Source organism: Fusarium odoratissimum (assembly GCF_000260195.1).
Source record: "Fusarium odoratissimum NRRL 54006 unplaced genomic scaffold supercont1.20, whole genome shotgun sequence".
NCBI classification, from domain to species: Eukaryota; Fungi; Ascomycota; class Sordariomycetes; order Hypocreales; family Nectriaceae; genus Fusarium; species Fusarium odoratissimum.
Genome location: NW_022158705.1, coordinates 229,241 through 245,581, shown reverse-complemented (window position 1 = coordinate 245,581; position 16,341 = coordinate 229,241). Strand labels below are relative to the sequence as shown.

Genomic DNA, 16,341 nt, shown 5'->3' with positions numbered 1-16,341 from the left:
GCACACGGAAAAGGAGGTAGGGTGACTCGACTTTATTGATATTTGTTTTGAGGATACAGAGGTTCGTAGCGTCCGATACTGAGTTGTAAAGTGGGCAATAGCAGGGATAGATCGCGCAAAAAGAAGACGAGAATGAGGCCGGTACAGATCAGAGTCTAGAAATTTCCCAGGTCTTATCTTAAGGTAATGCTTGGTAATGACCAGGGAGGCTTACGAACGGTTGCGGTCGCGGAAATGGGCCTCGCTCTGTTGGCAGGAACGCCTGTTATATACCTAGTAATTGCCATGAAACCCGCGTCACAGACTGCTTTGTGACTTGCCGACTGAAACGGAGTTAAGCTCACTTGACCGTGAGTGATCGGAACCCCGAACTTGCGCAATGAATGTCTAGTTAGGGAGAGAGAAGTTCATTCCGAGTTTATGTCAACGCTAACAAGTCCTTCGACGATCAGATTCAGTCTTCGAAATTTCATCAGGCATCAGATACAGGTAGTGAAAGCCTGTAATGTCTACCGCAACGGGTGAGGTTGTGTGAATCTTGGTTCATACATACGTTAGAAGCAGCCATTCATAGGTAAGCTGTAATTGAATCGGATGCACCTGCTCAGATGATAGTGTTATCTTGAGTTGCCAGACATGGCAGCTGATGCTTACATCGCACGCTTCACTGCACCTGCTCAGAGGTTCGAAAATCAGAGCAGTCACAGACAGGAAGCAAAAGCAACGGAGTCAAATTTCTTCGCTCAAAAAGCTCCCAAAAAGACATTATCATCACTCAGCTCAACTTTCACCAGAATGAAGATCAGCGATTTGGAAAACCCGAGAGACCCGACCCCAATGAGGTAGCCAAGGAGTACATCAAAAGTTTACAGAGAAACAACGACACGGAAACCTCGACAGACCCCAACCCCAACGTCGCGGCCGAGGAGCCTGTCGGAAATGTACCTGATCCTGGACCATCACAGGCAGAGAGTTCGGAGGCACAGAATACTGGAAGTGACCAAGGAGTCCCAGAATGTCGCATTTCAGGCTGCAGAAGACCAGCGGCTCGTGGTCTGAAGTCGTGTGAGGAACACCTGAAAAGGTCGAATGAATTAAACAAGTCAGCAAAGAGGAACCTTCAAATCAGAATGAAATCCAGCTTCAACTAACCAATCAAGCAAGAAAATTAGAGAACGGCTTAAGGGAGAAGGGCGGTGTCAGAGTTGTCGCATGCAGGGCGCTGGTGGGACATTCTGTGCCACATGCAGGGAGTCAAATACTGCAAGGTCTGCAAAGCAAAGAGAGAGAAATCGGAGAAAAAAAGAGAGCAATGATGCTTTAGAGAATTAGGCGACATGTCAACATCAGGGGAATGCGCATTTGCTTCGTGTGGCCTCAAATCAGTGGCATCCGAAGAGCCGACGAATACGAGGAAGGATTCATTAGCCTTTAGAAGCCACTCAATATACAACCGTTCCTCGGAAGAGCCATTAGTAAGGTCTTTGACCTGCCCATATGAAGTTCATCACGGTGTTGCAAGACTGACGAGTTAGCTATCTGAGCTTCCAACGTATTAATAACTGATGAGAATAAAAGATTCCCAAACTAATGTGAAAGAGTGAGGTAGTGAATAAGACATATGCCTATACTGTAAGAGAATGTTTACATCACGATATATCCTCCGTTCTTGACCTAAATCTGCTTACTCTCCCCAAATGGTCGTATGACATAGCTAACTCCGAGGTGTCAAACTAAATGAACGTCCTGGTACCAGTATCCTTATCCCCTCAGACCCCTTCCCCACAGAACCATCCCTCATGTGCCAATCACTCCATCTCCCCTAAGGAGGACCGCACCTCCAGCTCTTGTAGTGAGGCTTCTTCGTAGTCTTGAAAGCAAAGTTGTCCGCTCCCTCAATACTGACGTAACTTCCCTTGCAGTTGGCCTCAGTGTACACCTTGCAGTCGAAGCAGCTGACAAGGGACTTGGTGTCGTCAGAGTAGACATCAAAGTACTTGATGTTTGCGGGAAGATTGTAGCATTTGCCTGGTTTTCCAACGCCAGTGAAGTACTTGCCGGGCTTGATCTTGAGCTTGATGAGATTAATGCCGGGGTTGCACTGATCAGCGCGTGCTTCGAGGGTGCCTTCCTCTTCAATGGCCATGGCGTTGGCAGCACCGAGGCTGAGGGTGATGATGGGGATAAGAGAGGAGAGATGCATTTTGATTGTGCTGGGCTGCTGAGATTATGGACTTGATTCTTGATGAGATGCTTTGATTGTTGATTCTTTGTGATGATGAGTTTCTCTCAACTAACCGGGCAGTCCCTCGACTATTTATGCTTCCGTCAGAATAATCCTTTGAAAGTACTTCTGTTAATATTTTGACCTTATTCAGAATGAATATCTCATCAAACCATGTCGGTATCTCACCAAAACCTATGAATAGTTACCAGATTCCGTCCCCCGACGGTGAGAAACGGGCTAGGGCTTTCCATGTGCAATAAATCAATTCACGGTTTTCATAGCTACACATCTCCGTGTAAAAGCGCTGCGAGTCAATTCGGAGCCTGTTGTTTTACATTTCTGCCGTCAACTATTAATAGTGACGTGCCTCCGTCGGAAAGCGCGGAGAAATTAGTTGGAGTCGCTTTCACACCAAAACTGCTGTCAGCTATGCTCTCATAGTCTTATGTGACGAATGTAAGCTTATCTTGGGCAATTGTGAAGGCAGTTGGTATGCTGCCTGAACTGTGTTTATAAGAGTGTTATTTTGAGTTGATAGACCTGATAGCTGATGCTTGCATCGCACGCCTTAGTCATGTGACAAATACGTTTGATTCTTCCACTTTGGACATGCAAGTCCTGCACGAAAACGCAAAGATCTATTCTTAGAGAGAGTCCTAGGTTGCTTGGATCTGTTACAGCCACGGCTCCACGCCAAGCTGGACCAAAGTTCTATTATAATCAAACTCTCAAAGCCGGTCCTTTTGACGAGTGCTTCTAGACTGCTAGCCAAAACGCATTTGAGACGGCACCCACTGCAGCTGCCTTTGAGTTCCTCATCAACCTCCGATACTCCTCAATCTTGGAGGTTCCGACCATGATCAGCTCCTCTTCCACTTCTTGAGTGAGGCCATCCTTCCAGAGACAAATCATTCCATTGATCTGTTGATCATCAATCGTCACTGACATCACAAGACTCGTCTTGTCCCTCAACTCCCATGAAGCTTTGCCGTAAGCAACCATTCCCGTTGGCTTCCAGTGTAACTCGCCAAGACCGCCACCCGCAGTGTACTTTCCATCAGCCCCCTTCATAGTGATGGTGCGACTCTGCTGTGAGAATTTGACCTCCGTCTTGGGAGGGATGCTGTGAAAGTCGATCATAGCGATCTCCGCATTCTGACGCAGAGACTTGACGTAGCATTTATCTCCCCAGATTTCCAGAACAGCTCGCCGTTCGACTTCGTAACGAGGTGTTTTGTCGCCATTGACACCCAAGATTCGGCGGTGTCCGATAAGAGCGGTGTAGTGCATCTCCAGCGCGGGCTTTTCTGCGCTGCGTCGGGGGTCAGGAGTTGCGTCTTCACGAACAATGAACTTTTCAAGCCAGGAAGGGGCCATTTTGGATTTGAGGAGGATAATTGTATATAGGGATCTAAATGTTGGTGTGTAGGAGTAGAAAAGGATTGGTGGCATGTCAGTCGTGATCCAAGCGTCGCTTTAAGCTGAAAGCGAGAACCCATGCAGGGTGAGTGTCCCCTTAATCTGACAGACCAAAAGCCTAACTTAACAAGGCTTAGCCATTTCCATTACCGTGTAGTCTTACGTACTCGAAATATCATGCCCTGTCACAGGATGAGACTTTATCCTGCAGACAGGCTATTCTCTTTGCATGATTCCCGCATCAGGCAGGGGATTGGATCGCTCTGTTGGAAACATGAGAGTGATCTTTGATGATGACTTAGGGTGGAAAGCATATAGAGCGGAGGCCTTTGTTAAAAAAACACAAAAATGAACAATTCCAGACAAATAACAAAATTCTTTGTACGATAGCTCCGAACAGAACCTGAGCCTGCATAGATATCCCGGTCACCTCAAGCACAAATGAACCTCATATATCTGGTCGGTAGCTCAGTGAAAGAAAGCCTCTATGGCGATCGGATGAGGCGTGCGATCTGGTATAAAATGTGCAGCTAACCCGCTGACACTTGGGATTGCAATAAGATCATCGAATCTGATTAGCTTGTTCAACTGGACTAGTTGTCGACATTTATTAAAACTCTTTCTCTACCGTTACTCGAAACTAAACGAGACCAATGTATCATGCCTTCCAGCAACAACCAAGCAGGACAGGGCAGACGCTTTCGGCCTAAACCGTTCGATTTTAGTTACATCCTGAGCCCATATCCTCCATTTGCGAGCCATCTAGCTAATTCACTTGACAGCCTATCTCTCGCAGACGAAACAGCAATCGGAATCACTACTCAAAATTCCCCCTCGGTTAACAAGCCTGCCCTATGTTCAAGACTCTCGTGTCGCAATCCAGTCCGAATTAATTGCAAGCAATGCGGCAACTGTATAGATAAAAACTCGGCTCGAAAACGAGCTCGCACTCAACAACGTCGGAAGCAGGGCATCAAAAATCCGATCACTGGCGAAACGACCAAGCTATGCGCCGACTGTGGCGTATCTTCTGACAAGTACAGGTGCGGCCGTTGCTATAAGAAGAAAATTGCTTCGAACCAGGTCGCCTACTATAGACGACGTGAGAAGGGTCTATGTACAAGATGCGGTGGGGAGATGGACAGAGAGGGATCCTGTTGCAAAAGATGTCACTGTGAGAAGTATCACCTCTACAACAAGAAGACGAAATCGACAGATAAGGGGATGTTCTGTTGACACAAGTCAAGGCACTACTATATGAAGACAGTAGATTCTAGAAAAAGAAATATCAGTCCGTAAGGACGAAGGTAGCGTCATATAGTGAGCCTTTCAAACCGAATCTGATTTTTCCCTTGTAGCTCAAACTCTATCATTACAGCTATTCACGACGTGAGTTCCACTCCCGATCGAAATTTGTCAAAGCTCTCTGCGCAGTAGGAACGCAATCCAGAGCTTTGATAGAGACCCGCGGCGGTAAGCTCAACATGTACAGCACCGACTGCGCTAGATCCTCTGCAACCAGCGGCTCATATCCTTCAACAAATTCATCCATAGCACTCTGATCATACTTAACTCTCTGAAGATGGAAATGCGTCTGGACAACACCTGGCCGAAGAACTAAAACCCTGATGTCTGATCCGGCAGTTTCCATTCGAAGACTGTTGGAGAAGCCCTCGAGGAAGGCTTTTGATGCATGATAAACTGCTTCGCCGTTAAATGGTGGACACTCGAGACCTGTGACGGATGAGACGTTTATGATGGTTCCTTTCTTTCGTTCCCACATTGAGTGATTCAGAACTGCGTGGGTAGTGAACATGACGCCGTTGATGTTGGTGTTTGACATCTGGGCGACTTGATCGATGGGGATTTCCCAAAAGCGTCCCGGCGCGCCAAGTGCAAGCCCGGCCTGAGATATCGTTAGCACTGAGAAATCACCGGGAAGCAGATATCTTTCACCCACATTATTAATAAGGATGTCAATTTGACCAAGCTCAGATATGGCTGTCTTGACTGCCTTTTCAATGTCTGGTTGATTCTGAATGTCGACAGGGTAGACTCCGACCTTGATCTCAGAGAATTTGGATGTGATCTTGTCTCGCACCGCCTCAAGCTTATCCTACATCGAAGACATTCATCAGTGAATGGCCTCGGGTTTTGTTTGATCGCTCCGCACCTTGCTTCGAGATACCAGAGCAATGTTCACGCCATGCTCGGCCAAAGCCAACGCAATGGCTTCGCCAATGCCCATAGAGGCTCCAGTCTATTGGCATAGTTAGCATCTCCCAGACCAATGGTAGATGGTTACAAACGATAAAAGCGGTTTGTCCCTTCAAGGCCTCCATTTTATCCTCCGTTTTGATAGTGAGAGCTCAGCTGCTGCAAAGAGTCAAGAGAGGAATGCACTGCGGTATTTATGGCTTTGAATTTAAGGGCCTGTACCTAGCTGATAAATCAACATTTCTTTCATTCATGTTGTAGTCAAAACAAGGTCCATAGTGACGTCGACGATGACTAATGAAGGATAGTCCCAACTCGTATCGTATAGGACCCGAGTACTCGGAAACCACCATGTTTAAAATCCGCAGCCACGCTAGAGTAGATTCGATAGGCTTCCATATTTTCGTAATAGGAAAACCCTTTTCTTTTAGTTGCTCTTCTCCTTTTTCACGGCGTCCGCTTGTGCATGCTTGGTGATGTAATTCATGATGCCGAGATGTCATGGAAGCGGGGTAGCTAGAAAACGCTATTCACCTTGTCCCTTCTGAGAGAGGCTTATTGAGAAGCCTGGCGTAGTACAGCCAAAATTATGAAAGCCGAGCAGAAGTTCTTTGTAACGCTGCCGTCAATGAAACATAACTATCAGTAAGGTCCAATCATCAGGAGACGATAAGGGCATACGGGCCACGGCAGCAGAACAGGTGTTAGGCGCAATGGAGTAATGGAAAGTTGCTAATAAAACCTGAACCTCCGCCGTTCTCTAAACACAAAATACATATATAATTTATAAACATCCATCTTTGTCCCTGTTAGTCAGTTCTATCATACCCTCAACCCACCCCAAACTAATCCGATGAGAAAGCTTCCGGATATAGCTCAACCATCTTCTCGTAAGCCTTCTGGGCCCTGTCCTTAAGGTCCCACCTGGCAGTCTCATCCACCGTCTCAGCAACCTCCTTAATCTTCGATGCCCAAAGCTTCCACTTTGTAGCATTCAGCTCAAACTTCCACTTCGGCAAAGGATTCTTGGCGCCCTTTACAAACACCTCCCCTGCGAGAAGTATATGATTGATGGCTGCAAGAACCTGAGCCTGGCGACCTGCATCTGTCTTTATGTCGCCCGACGTGCAGACCTCAAACGTTCTTTCCAAGTCTTTCGTAATCCAGTGTTGACCATCGTTGTCTAGGCAGCCTCCTCGGAAGAGCTTGGCGAGTAAAGCACATGAGCTGAACCATTCTCCTGCCCATACATCTTCAGGTTCTTGTGAGTTCTTTGCTGTGTAGGTATCAACTATACGAAGAAGAGCGCGTCAGCATGTTTGAAACCGAAGGGTCTTTTATCCGAGCAATAACGTACCATGACCAGCATTCCAAGACTCGCTGGCTGCAGCTTGAAGTCCCCAACCAATCCAGACGAATTGAGGATCCTACAAAACTAATTAGTGACCACATAGATGTTAGGTGATTCCATTACTAACCTCTTCATCGAACTCTTTTGCTGCTCCATCCTTAATCGCAATCAAGAACTCTGTGATCCTGTCATGCCGCCAGCTCGCATACCACACCTTGGGAGCGACTTCAAATGCAATTAATGAAATTGTGTTCAGGTAATATCCAGCTCCGTGATCAGGCATTTTACTTTGCCGGCCGGCTTCAGCTTTATAAAGATCGTAAAACTTGGTGACGGCTTGTGATACTGCGGTATCGTCGTCTTCAGAGGCAACCAGCAGATCTCGAACAATTTCGTAGGATGGGGATTCTGAGAATAATCCATCGCGCTCCTCTTCAATTCTTTCGTCGAGGAACTTTAGCCATGAAGGAGCATCAGAGGGCTGGGCGACTTCTGTAATTTCTGAGTTGTCCATGATGATTGATCAAGTGAAAAAAAAAGGAGGATTGATGTGATGGATGAGAAGACAGTTCGAAGAGACAGAATATACGCTCGTTTCTCTTATTTCTTGTGAAATCAATGATCATCAGGCCTCCCTCGTGGCTGTGTGACATGAGGTTGAGTTCAAGGCAGAAATTGACTGAGGCGGAGCTGGTACAGTTCAGTTTACAACCAACACCTGCGCCATTTCTCCACCCAATCAGCTCACCACAACGATACGCGCGCGTTTAATGCAATGTAACTGTGACAAGCGTTTAGCAACTTCATTTGATTATCATGTGATTTTTCTTATTTTATAATTGATCCTTGCGATACCTTCATATGATTCCGGTTATCCGGCCGTCAAGATGATATGTCAAAGGTATTGGCGCGCGTCAACACCATGTCAAATAGCCGATAGGCCAACCATCCTGGTCTTGGTCAACACCATCCCATTCACCTAGTCTCAGGTTCACCATTTTATGTATGTTGGTTCTAGATATCTTCCAACATGCATATTTCATCCCGGAAATACGACTCTCATGTCTCATGGTCTCGGGTCTGGGCCAACATCATTATTTACCGGATCTAAAATTATCCACGATGGAATTGTATAATATGTCCAATGTTTCGATGGCTTTTACTGATCAAATCAACAACTTCATCAATTATTTCCAAATTATCACTAAGTCGTCGTTGATCGACGACTCGCAATCTTTCTTTGAGCTCATTGACCTTTCGCTTCATTGCCTTTCCTCCGCTTTCCAGCCTTCATCTCGCCAATCAACTCTTTCATCCTGTTTAATATAGCACTTCTCTTTGCTATCTGCAACTATGAGGCGATTCTTTGGACGTAAGGAAGAGCCAAGGCGCAACTCAGACGATGAGTACAAAAAGATGGTAAGTCCCAAGCTCCAGTGAAATTAAAGCCACAACTAACCATACTGCCCTGGCAGCAATACTATTCTCCGCGAGGCATCATCCCTGTCAAAGTTGTAGAGCAACAGACGCAAGAAGTTGTCTTTGATCCGACCAAAGTCTCTCGCAACACGAAGGACTATCCTCATGCTTATGAGGATGCAAACCTAGAGGGAAAGACCTTCCAGGAGTGGGAGCGTAGACATGACGAGGAGAAAGTTCGTCTGTACGAGATGCCAGTCAACACCAGAATGAACTTGACCAAGAGACCGGCAACGTTCAAGCAGGTCCAAAGACGTGAGCTGGAATTACGTCCGAACGATAGGAAGGATGTTGTTCAGAAAGAGCTTAACGATCCAGGTGTCTTTCGGGGCGTCATCACTGGAAATGTTGAGACTGGTCGAGTCTACGGTGTCCAGGGCGTTATCTATCACCCAGAACAAAACCCTCGTGGTTTTAGACGATCTCCCGTCGAGCCATTGGATCGTGAGGGGCGTCAGTTCTTACGCCGTTTTGAGGACGATGCTGCTGATCCCAATCGTGTGACGACTTGGCCTCCTCGGGATGAGGATGCAAGTGACCTTCAGGCATATGAGGAACGGTACAAGCAGGTTAGGAAGACTCGTCCGCCTCAGCAGCAGAAGTCTAAGCAAAAGGCACCCAATGCGAATTGAGGTCAGGATGGATATTTTGTATATAATTCGAGTGAGTTGTTATAGGGCGTTGGATAATGAATACGGGTTTGTGTAGAGTTCCAGATTTGTAGCTTGACTTGACAGCATGCTTTGGCAATGTGACTCTCAGCTGTAACATTATTGAATTCCTCCCATGACCTGTCACTAGCCACGGTGCCGTGGTTTGATGGTGTAAGTGACCGCCAAATAACTCCAATCCTTGAAGCCCCCGCCAAAGGGCCTACTGCCTCGTCCTGGCTTGCCATCTTAAGGTGATCTGTCGCTTATACGATGTCCACTTTCTGGAATTCCCCGTTGTTCACAGCCTCGCCATACATCGCCCCATGCACATAAGTCTCCCCAATCAAAGTCCACCCTTGAGCCCCCTTCCGCAGCACGAACGGGACATGCGTCCCAGCGATCAAGCTCACAGCATCACCAACTTCTGTCCTCGCCGGCCCCAAGCCCAGGTATCCCTTGTCCGTCACGAAAAGCACCCGCTCAGCTCCAGCATCATCCACCGCAATTGCAAAGATATCTCCCTCCTGTGGATCAGTTTTGTTTTGACACCGAAGATCATGGTTAGCCTCAGAAGCAGAGTCTGAGATGCGAGCAAGATAGTTTGCAAAATGGTCGCTGCAAGCATCAGGAGCAGGATGACTGGTGAGCCAGATGTTCGTCAAAAGTGTTCGCCAGAGCGCCTCAGGGACTGCTGTTGAAGGTTGGGGCGGATAGGCTATGTCGGCGAGGCGAGCCCTCCCCGGGTACCATGACCGAAGGCTCTTGTAGAACGCCTTCTCCTCTTCTTTTTTCCTGGGTAAAGGAGCAATCTTGGTAATTCTGTCCAAGACATGAGCGCTCACGGATAGGGCTCTTCCGTTTCGGGACAACGAATAATCGCTCTTTACACTAGATGCAGCGTGGAAGACTCGCCAACTGTGATCATACAGCGGTCTACCCCGAGCCTTTTGAGTCTTCATCTCCTTCAGGAACAATGGCTCAGTCGCAACGGCGCTTGCCATCTTCGGGACCCAACTTGGGTAGCCAACTCCCTTCCCAGACCAGTCTGGCTGGAGAGCATCGTCAAAGATATCTTCTTCCAGCGGTGCCCAATCAGGTTTCTTTGAAGGAAATCGCTTCTTCGCCTTGTACCTGTCTAGTAACCTGTTGCCTATTGGTTTGGACGATGTGAATTTGTAAGACTCTGGGGGAAGTGGATGGTTGACCAGAGACAAAACTAGAAGACCTGGATCACCAGTGATGAGTCGCTGCGCTATGTCGAGGTAGAAGTCGCCCATGTTTCGATTGCTGTAATCTGGTTTGAGAGTTGTCTGGCCAAGCGTTGCTGGGTCAGTTATACCGAGAAATGCCCAGACCTTGTCACGCGGATCACCAGCCATCCTAGTCGCTCCAAGCATCGTCACATCAAGAAGATGAAGTTTGGCGGCACTCCTCTTCAAATCGAACATCGACGGCTGAAAGGTAACCCAATGAGGTACCATCTTGGGCGACAAGTGACTCGCAACGAAGTACGTCCAATCCATCGCCTTCTTCAACTCTGACGCCGGGACTTCCTCGCCATCGTAATAGAAAGCGTATTCCTTTGCAAGGATGAACTCCTGAACAGTCCAAACTCGACTCCACCAACTCTCCGTGACGATCCGGAGGAGACTGAGCCATGAAATAAGCTCTGACCCTGTCGAGGTTGCATCGAAAAATGCTTTTGCGGTTGTGTACTTCTTCCCATGGAACTGGATATCAGCATTGTTTGGGTCTTCTGGGAATGCTGGCCACGCTTTAAGAATGCTCATCGCTGCTGTTCGTTCCGTATGCTTTCTACCAAGCCAGATAAAGACTTTTTCAGCTGCACTGTATATCTCATCCATGCGAGCTACCTGAACAGTCTTCTCATCCGGGTTTTCCTGATTGATACACACAGCGTCAGTCCAGATAGGTCTGCCGTTGAGGTATTTGTGTAAGCCAAGTAGGGCAGCGTGCAAGTTGGCTCCGATAGGAAACCGTTTGTTGTTAATCGCTATATCGACTGTATCGGCATGGCTGAAGTGAGGAACCTCAAGCTCAGTCTCGCGAAAGTCGCGACCGCGATTCCACATCGGTCCGAAATCGACCCAGACGTAAGAGAGGCAGACATAAGGCGGTATCTCGGATGCGGAGTAAGTGTTCATAGTCAGAGAAAGGACAGAGTCATTGATCTCCACCTGAACAAGGCGTATTCCCTTTGTGTCTTCAAGGGGCGAGTGAACCAACATCTCTGTTGGTAAGTCCTATCTCAGGTTCAACTTCACCGCAATCTTAAGACGAGAATGTAATCCCTTACCGGCATTTTGCTAGATGATCCTTGAAGGCTTGAAAAGAAGCCAGATAATCTTTCTTGACCGGACTGGAAGGCTGCTTTGTAGCCTGCCTTGACCCCCTCAGCTGTTGAGTAATCCACTGCCCATTTCGCCAGGGCTACGAAAGCGTCGGTGCTGTTTTCGGCTCTGAACTTGGGATCGCGAGGAATCCGAGCTTCAAATGGTATATCCATGTTAGTTAAGAAAGATAAAGGTGATTGAGTCTCTGTCAGGTTAAATTTGTGAAGTGGTCATTGTTGGAGAGGCATTGAATCTCACGGCTTACTCCCTGGCGATCTCCTCAGCTGTGACGTAATTGTGCTTCCTTCACTCGAGCGAATGAGGACGATGAAAGTGTTGTTTCACAAATGATTTCATTCTTCCGCGTTGTCGACACCTGTATTGTCTCTTTTAATATTGACATGGCGAATGAAGGCTGTACACTGGCTCATACTCTTTTCTCGACTGTTGCCAAGATCTGTCGGGCCTGCAGCGGCACAGCACCACTAAAGATGAACGCTGAATAGCCGCCCCAATCCCCTAAAGTTAAGCCTGAGGGACGCCCGCCCGCTGACTTTAATCTGTCTGTATAATTTATACTTGGCGGTGGAGATAAGTCTTCTGGTCTTAACTGGCAGACTTGTATCGTAACCAGATTCATCACGTTCCTTACCAGCGATATAGATATTTCATTCATATCCTCAAAATGACAACTTCGTACCGAGAATCATCATATCCATCCGTCATGACTGTCGGTGTTCTCAATGAGTAAAGCTTCAAGATAAGCTTCTGACGGTCCAGAGACAGGTGTCACAACTGTCACTCCAACGGCCGGTGTAACTGTCAATGGAAAAGTCCATAAGTAGAAGATACCGTAAGGTCTTATCCTCGACTCACGTTCCAAGATACGTCCTCAGTTCTGGCTAAACATGCCCATCATCCCATGATCTCCGCAACACTAGACCCAGTTCAGAGCCCTGTCTCAACCAATGGCGTCTCCACGTGCGCTCCAATTAAACCGCGTAATTTCCAACCTCACAACCATCCTCCATCAACTAACTCCCTTCCCCCTTCAGTATATATAATGACGCTTTCCTGGTTCCGCTGCAGAGGGAGACTGCTCGTCCTTACATCAGTCTTCTCCTTCGGCACTTTCTTCGTTTTGAGACAATACGCAGATATGGCGTCCTTACCGAAAAGCTCGCTACTCGTTCTCCTTGCGGCAGCGCCGGTATTGGGAAATGACCCAAATATGAAGTGGTTTCCTCCGAGCTCTAGTCAGGTTAATGATCTTGACAAGGTGTTGGATGGGAAGGGTACTTGGGGGTTTATTTATGACTCGTCGCACACGCCGGATGACAAGTATGGCACGTATAATTGGTGTAACATGCCTCATGCGAGGAAGAGGGAGTACAAGAAGGCTTCCAAGGAATATGAGTTGCAATATGTCGAAGTGGTCAGTAGTGTTCTATGCTCAGATATGATAAGGTGGCTGACTTTCATCAGATTCAAAGACATCACAAGCGTACTCCATACGCAGCAAACGCTTTCCCAGTTGAGCCATACCAGTGGAACTGCGATAATCAAGGCCTCTACTATTTCGGCCGCCAATTTACTGAATCTCCCAAACCCAACGCCCAAGGTTACTGGAAAGGATTCACCTCCGAAATCAATCCCTTCATCCCTTCCGGATGGATCGGATCCTGCCAATTTCCTCAAATCACAGCCGAAGGTCTCGATGATTCTTGGGTCCACGGAAAGGACCTCTACGAAGTCTACCACGATCTTTTGAAATTCATCCCAGGCCGCAAGGAAGATTGGCGGAGTAAAGTCATGTTCAGAGTTACCAATAACCAGATTACGAGTCAGGTTGCTGGTATGTTCATTAACGGCATGTATCAGACCACAGAATCTGTCCCGTTGCTTATTCAACAAGCTGGCGTGGATAGTCTGGAGCCGCAGTACAAGTGCAGTGTTGGAAGCCAGTTGACTAGCGCCATCAAGTCTTCATCCAACAAAGAGTGGCAAAAGCATCTTGACAAGACAAAGGATCTTTACAAGACGCTCGACGACATCTCTGGTGTACCATCTAATGATGTTGGGTTCCATGAGAGCTTCGATCACTACTACGATAACCTCTCCGCTCGCCAATGCCACAAGAAGCCCTTCCCCTGCAAACTAGTCAACGGGAAGAACTCAACAACATGCGTTGACCAAACACTCGCTCACAAAGTCTATCGTCTCGGTCAATGGGAATACTCCCAAATCTACCGCGACGCACCCGAATCCCTGGCTGCATCCGCTACATCATGGGGTGTATGGATAGCCGAGCTAGCAAGCCACTTCCGCGCCGTCATAGCCGGCAAACAAGATCTGTTATACTTGCACAACTTTGCCCACGATGGTTCCATCAGTCGATTGTTGAGTATTCTTCAGATCGATGCGATGGTCTGGCCTGGTATGGGGAGTGAGGTTGTTTTTGAGCTGTATAAGAAGAAGGAGGAGTTTTTTGTTAGAGCTCTTTGGAGTGGAAAGACGTTGACGTCTTCGCATCCGGAACTGGGCAGGATGGAGATGGTGCCTGTGAAGACGCTATTGAAGTATTTTGATGGGTTGACGGGGAAGGATGCTAGTCTTGTCAAGGGACGATGCTCCGGTGATGTTCCTCTGTGAAATGGCACCTTACGGTTTACTTAATGTTAGGGCTTGATATCATTGGCCAGCTTACATGGATACGTTGCTAGGCAGACAGTTACACAGGTGTTCTGAATAACAAAAACTAATCAACAAGGTAGTACAGGTTTCAAAAAGCCGTTTGCTGTTTGACAAACGCAGCCCAGTATCCTGCTTTGGGCCTTGCGGGTCCAATCAAAGCTTAATATTCCCCTAAACCAAATTACCTTCAACCACAAACATTGAATCACTCATGTTCTAATCATCCCACGCCTAAACTTACAGTCACCTCTCTCTCTCTCTCTCTCTATTTCAAGACTTAATTTAAGTATAGTCCGTTCTTCAGATCCCATTCCTAGCCCTAAGATTATGGCATCAATCTAGCGAAGCCGAAAATGCCTTACTGTCCTCCTTGCGACAGGCACTTCCGCCTAGAGAACTCTCTGGACCAACACATCCAAGCCGTGCACCCTCAAACGTATTGTTGGCGTTGTGAAAGACACTTTCCTCATGAACGTGCAAAGGAACAGCACATCGAGAACTCTGCACGACATAATATATGTACTCACTGCTATCATGAGCCCGACTTCAGTTCAGAGGATGATCTGAAGAGTCATCTGATAAAAGACCACCATGCTTGTATTCCATGTGATGAGTACTTCTCCGACGATTACGATCTTCTGGAGCATGATGTGGATGTTCATGATAAATGCCGAACCTGCGGCCGATTCTTCAAATCGCGATCGAACCTAATCAACGTTGGTCTTCCTGACTACTGTTCTATCTTTCTCACTTCATACTTATCCTTTTATAGCACCGCAAGACCCACGCTGCGAAAAATGTCGAATGCCTCGGATGTTCAAGGATGTTCATCTCTCATTCGGCCATGGTGCTCCATCTTGAGGCGAACACTTGCGAGTCGGGCTCCGACAGAGATTCCATCAGAGGGTGGGTTTGGGACTACTACGAGATCCATGGGCGCTGGAATCATGACCACGACGATGACTTTGACTGCGAAAGCTGCGGAGCGAATTTTAACATGTTGAGCGCTCTGCTGCAGCATGTCGAAAGTGAGAGCTGTGACGCGAGTATCTCGGATTATGACTCGCTTTTCGGCCATATACAGCAAAGTATTTACTACAGCTAGAGCTTTTAGAGCAGCGGATGCTCTCTTAGTACAATAGTAGTTCAGTGGTCTTCCTAGTTTAGGCTAAAATACTAATATTCTCATACCAAAGAGCATAAAATGCCTTGGATGTGACATGATATTCATCTCCCATTCCGTCATGATGTTTCATCTTGAGGCCGATACTTGCTCATTGGGGTCAAATATGAGGTCTATCAAATTGGCAGTGCTGTATCACCATCGCCGGGCAGAATAGGTTTCTAATCTCGACTATAAAATTATGTCTGGGTACAGGTCGGGCTTCCAAAGTCTCAGCGGCCTGCGACCGAGTCGCCTATGACGCTGCCCGGAAGCAGCCTACCAGCGTGCCGATCACTGCTGTTCAACAATACCAATACCCAATTGGTCCCGACTCTTCTGAGAGCGCTGCCTATGCTCCCCGACAATTTCCAGACTATGGCGAAGACGTGTCTGGCGCTGCTGCGGCCCAGAACATAAACCGCACGATTGCCATGGTGGAAGAACAAGTGTTCTTGCACACAGCATGCTGGACGCTTCACTGCATGCCCTGTCGAATTGTCTTCAATGACGCCAGCGAGCAAGCGGCACATAACTCCAAATGGCATTAGGATAGATTCCTATGTTTCGCGTGCGACATGAGGTCTGAAACGGCCATAGATCTCAAGAAGGTCAGTCCCCAATCGCCGCCGTCCAATTCGATGAGTAACCTGGTTTGTCCTCCAAGTATTTATCATCGCATCGCATGAGTCCAATTAAGTGCCCAGCATGTGAGCACAGATGCATCTCGTACTCACAGATGATGTATCATCTTGAAGGAAACCGATACAAGTCAGGCTTCAATT

At 47.4% G+C, this 16,341-nt stretch overlaps 8 protein-coding genes across 8 annotated transcripts; 3 read left to right on the top strand and 5 right to left on the bottom strand.

The window, feature by feature from the left end:
* Positions 1-1,822: 1,822 nt before the first annotated feature.
* FOIG_10976 (uncharacterized protein) lies at positions 1,823-2,272 on the bottom strand (the record flags this gene model as incomplete). Its single annotated transcript, XM_031211506.1, has 1 exon — positions 1,823-2,272. The coding sequence occupies exon 1, from the start codon at positions 2,201-2,203 to the stop codon at positions 1,823-1,825; it is 381 nt and encodes a 126-aa protein (XP_031058690.1). The 5' UTR covers positions 2,204-2,272.
* Positions 2,273-2,814: 542 nt separating this feature from the next.
* Positions 2,815-3,665, bottom strand: FOIG_10975 (uncharacterized protein). Its single transcript, XM_031211505.1, has one exon. The coding sequence runs from the start codon at positions 3,602-3,604 to the stop codon at positions 2,984-2,986; it is 621 nt and encodes a 206-aa protein (XP_031058689.1). The 5' UTR covers positions 3,605-3,665; the 3' UTR covers positions 2,815-2,983.
* A 1,359-nt stretch (positions 3,666-5,024) lies between these two features.
* On the bottom strand, positions 5,025-6,109 carry FOIG_10974 (uncharacterized protein; the record flags this gene model as incomplete). Its single annotated transcript, XM_031211504.1, has 4 exons — positions 5,956-6,109; positions 5,820-5,906; positions 5,607-5,762; positions 5,025-5,552 (listed from the first exon to the last, which is right to left on the bottom strand). Exons 1-4 carry the CDS (start codon positions 5,986-5,988, stop codon positions 5,025-5,027), a joined length of 804 nt encoding a protein of 267 aa, XP_031058688.1. The 5' UTR covers positions 5,989-6,109.
* A 320-nt stretch (positions 6,110-6,429) lies between these two features.
* On the bottom strand, positions 6,430-7,877 carry FOIG_10973 (uncharacterized protein). The gene is made up of 3 exons (XM_031211503.1): positions 7,342-7,877; positions 7,221-7,290; positions 6,430-7,154 (listed from the first exon to the last, which is right to left on the bottom strand). Exons 1-3 carry the CDS (start codon positions 7,726-7,728, stop codon positions 6,709-6,711), a joined length of 903 nt encoding a protein of 300 aa, XP_031058687.1. The 5' UTR covers positions 7,729-7,877; the 3' UTR covers positions 6,430-6,708.
* A 690-nt stretch (positions 7,878-8,567) lies between these two features.
* On the top strand, positions 8,568-9,325 carry FOIG_10972 (uncharacterized protein; the record flags this gene model as incomplete). Its single annotated transcript, XM_031211502.1, has 2 exons — positions 8,568-8,633; positions 8,690-9,325. The coding sequence occupies 2 exons, from the start codon at positions 8,568-8,570 to the stop codon at positions 9,323-9,325; spliced, it is 702 nt and encodes a 233-aa protein (XP_031058686.1).
* A 284-nt stretch (positions 9,326-9,609) lies between these two features.
* Positions 9,610-11,873, bottom strand: FOIG_10971 (uncharacterized protein; the record flags this gene model as incomplete). Its single annotated transcript, XM_031211501.1, has 2 exons — positions 9,610-11,610; positions 11,664-11,873. 2 exons carry the CDS (start codon positions 11,871-11,873, stop codon positions 9,610-9,612), a joined length of 2,211 nt encoding a protein of 736 aa, XP_031058685.1.
* An 844-nt stretch (positions 11,874-12,717) lies between these two features.
* FOIG_10970 (uncharacterized protein) lies at positions 12,718-14,590 on the top strand. The gene is made up of 2 exons (XM_031211500.1): positions 12,718-13,135; positions 13,186-14,590. Exons 1-2 carry the CDS (start codon positions 12,764-12,766, stop codon positions 14,350-14,352), a joined length of 1,539 nt encoding a protein of 512 aa, XP_031058684.1. The 5' UTR covers positions 12,718-12,763; the 3' UTR covers positions 14,353-14,590.
* A 157-nt stretch (positions 14,591-14,747) lies between these two features.
* Positions 14,748-16,107, top strand: FOIG_10969 (uncharacterized protein; the record flags this gene model as incomplete). The annotated part of the gene is made up of 3 exons (XM_031211499.1): positions 14,748-15,110; positions 15,167-15,422; positions 15,773-16,107. The coding sequence occupies 3 exons, from the start codon at positions 14,748-14,750 to the stop codon at positions 16,105-16,107; spliced, it is 954 nt and encodes a 317-aa protein (XP_031058683.1).
* Positions 16,108-16,341: the final 234 nt, after the last annotated feature.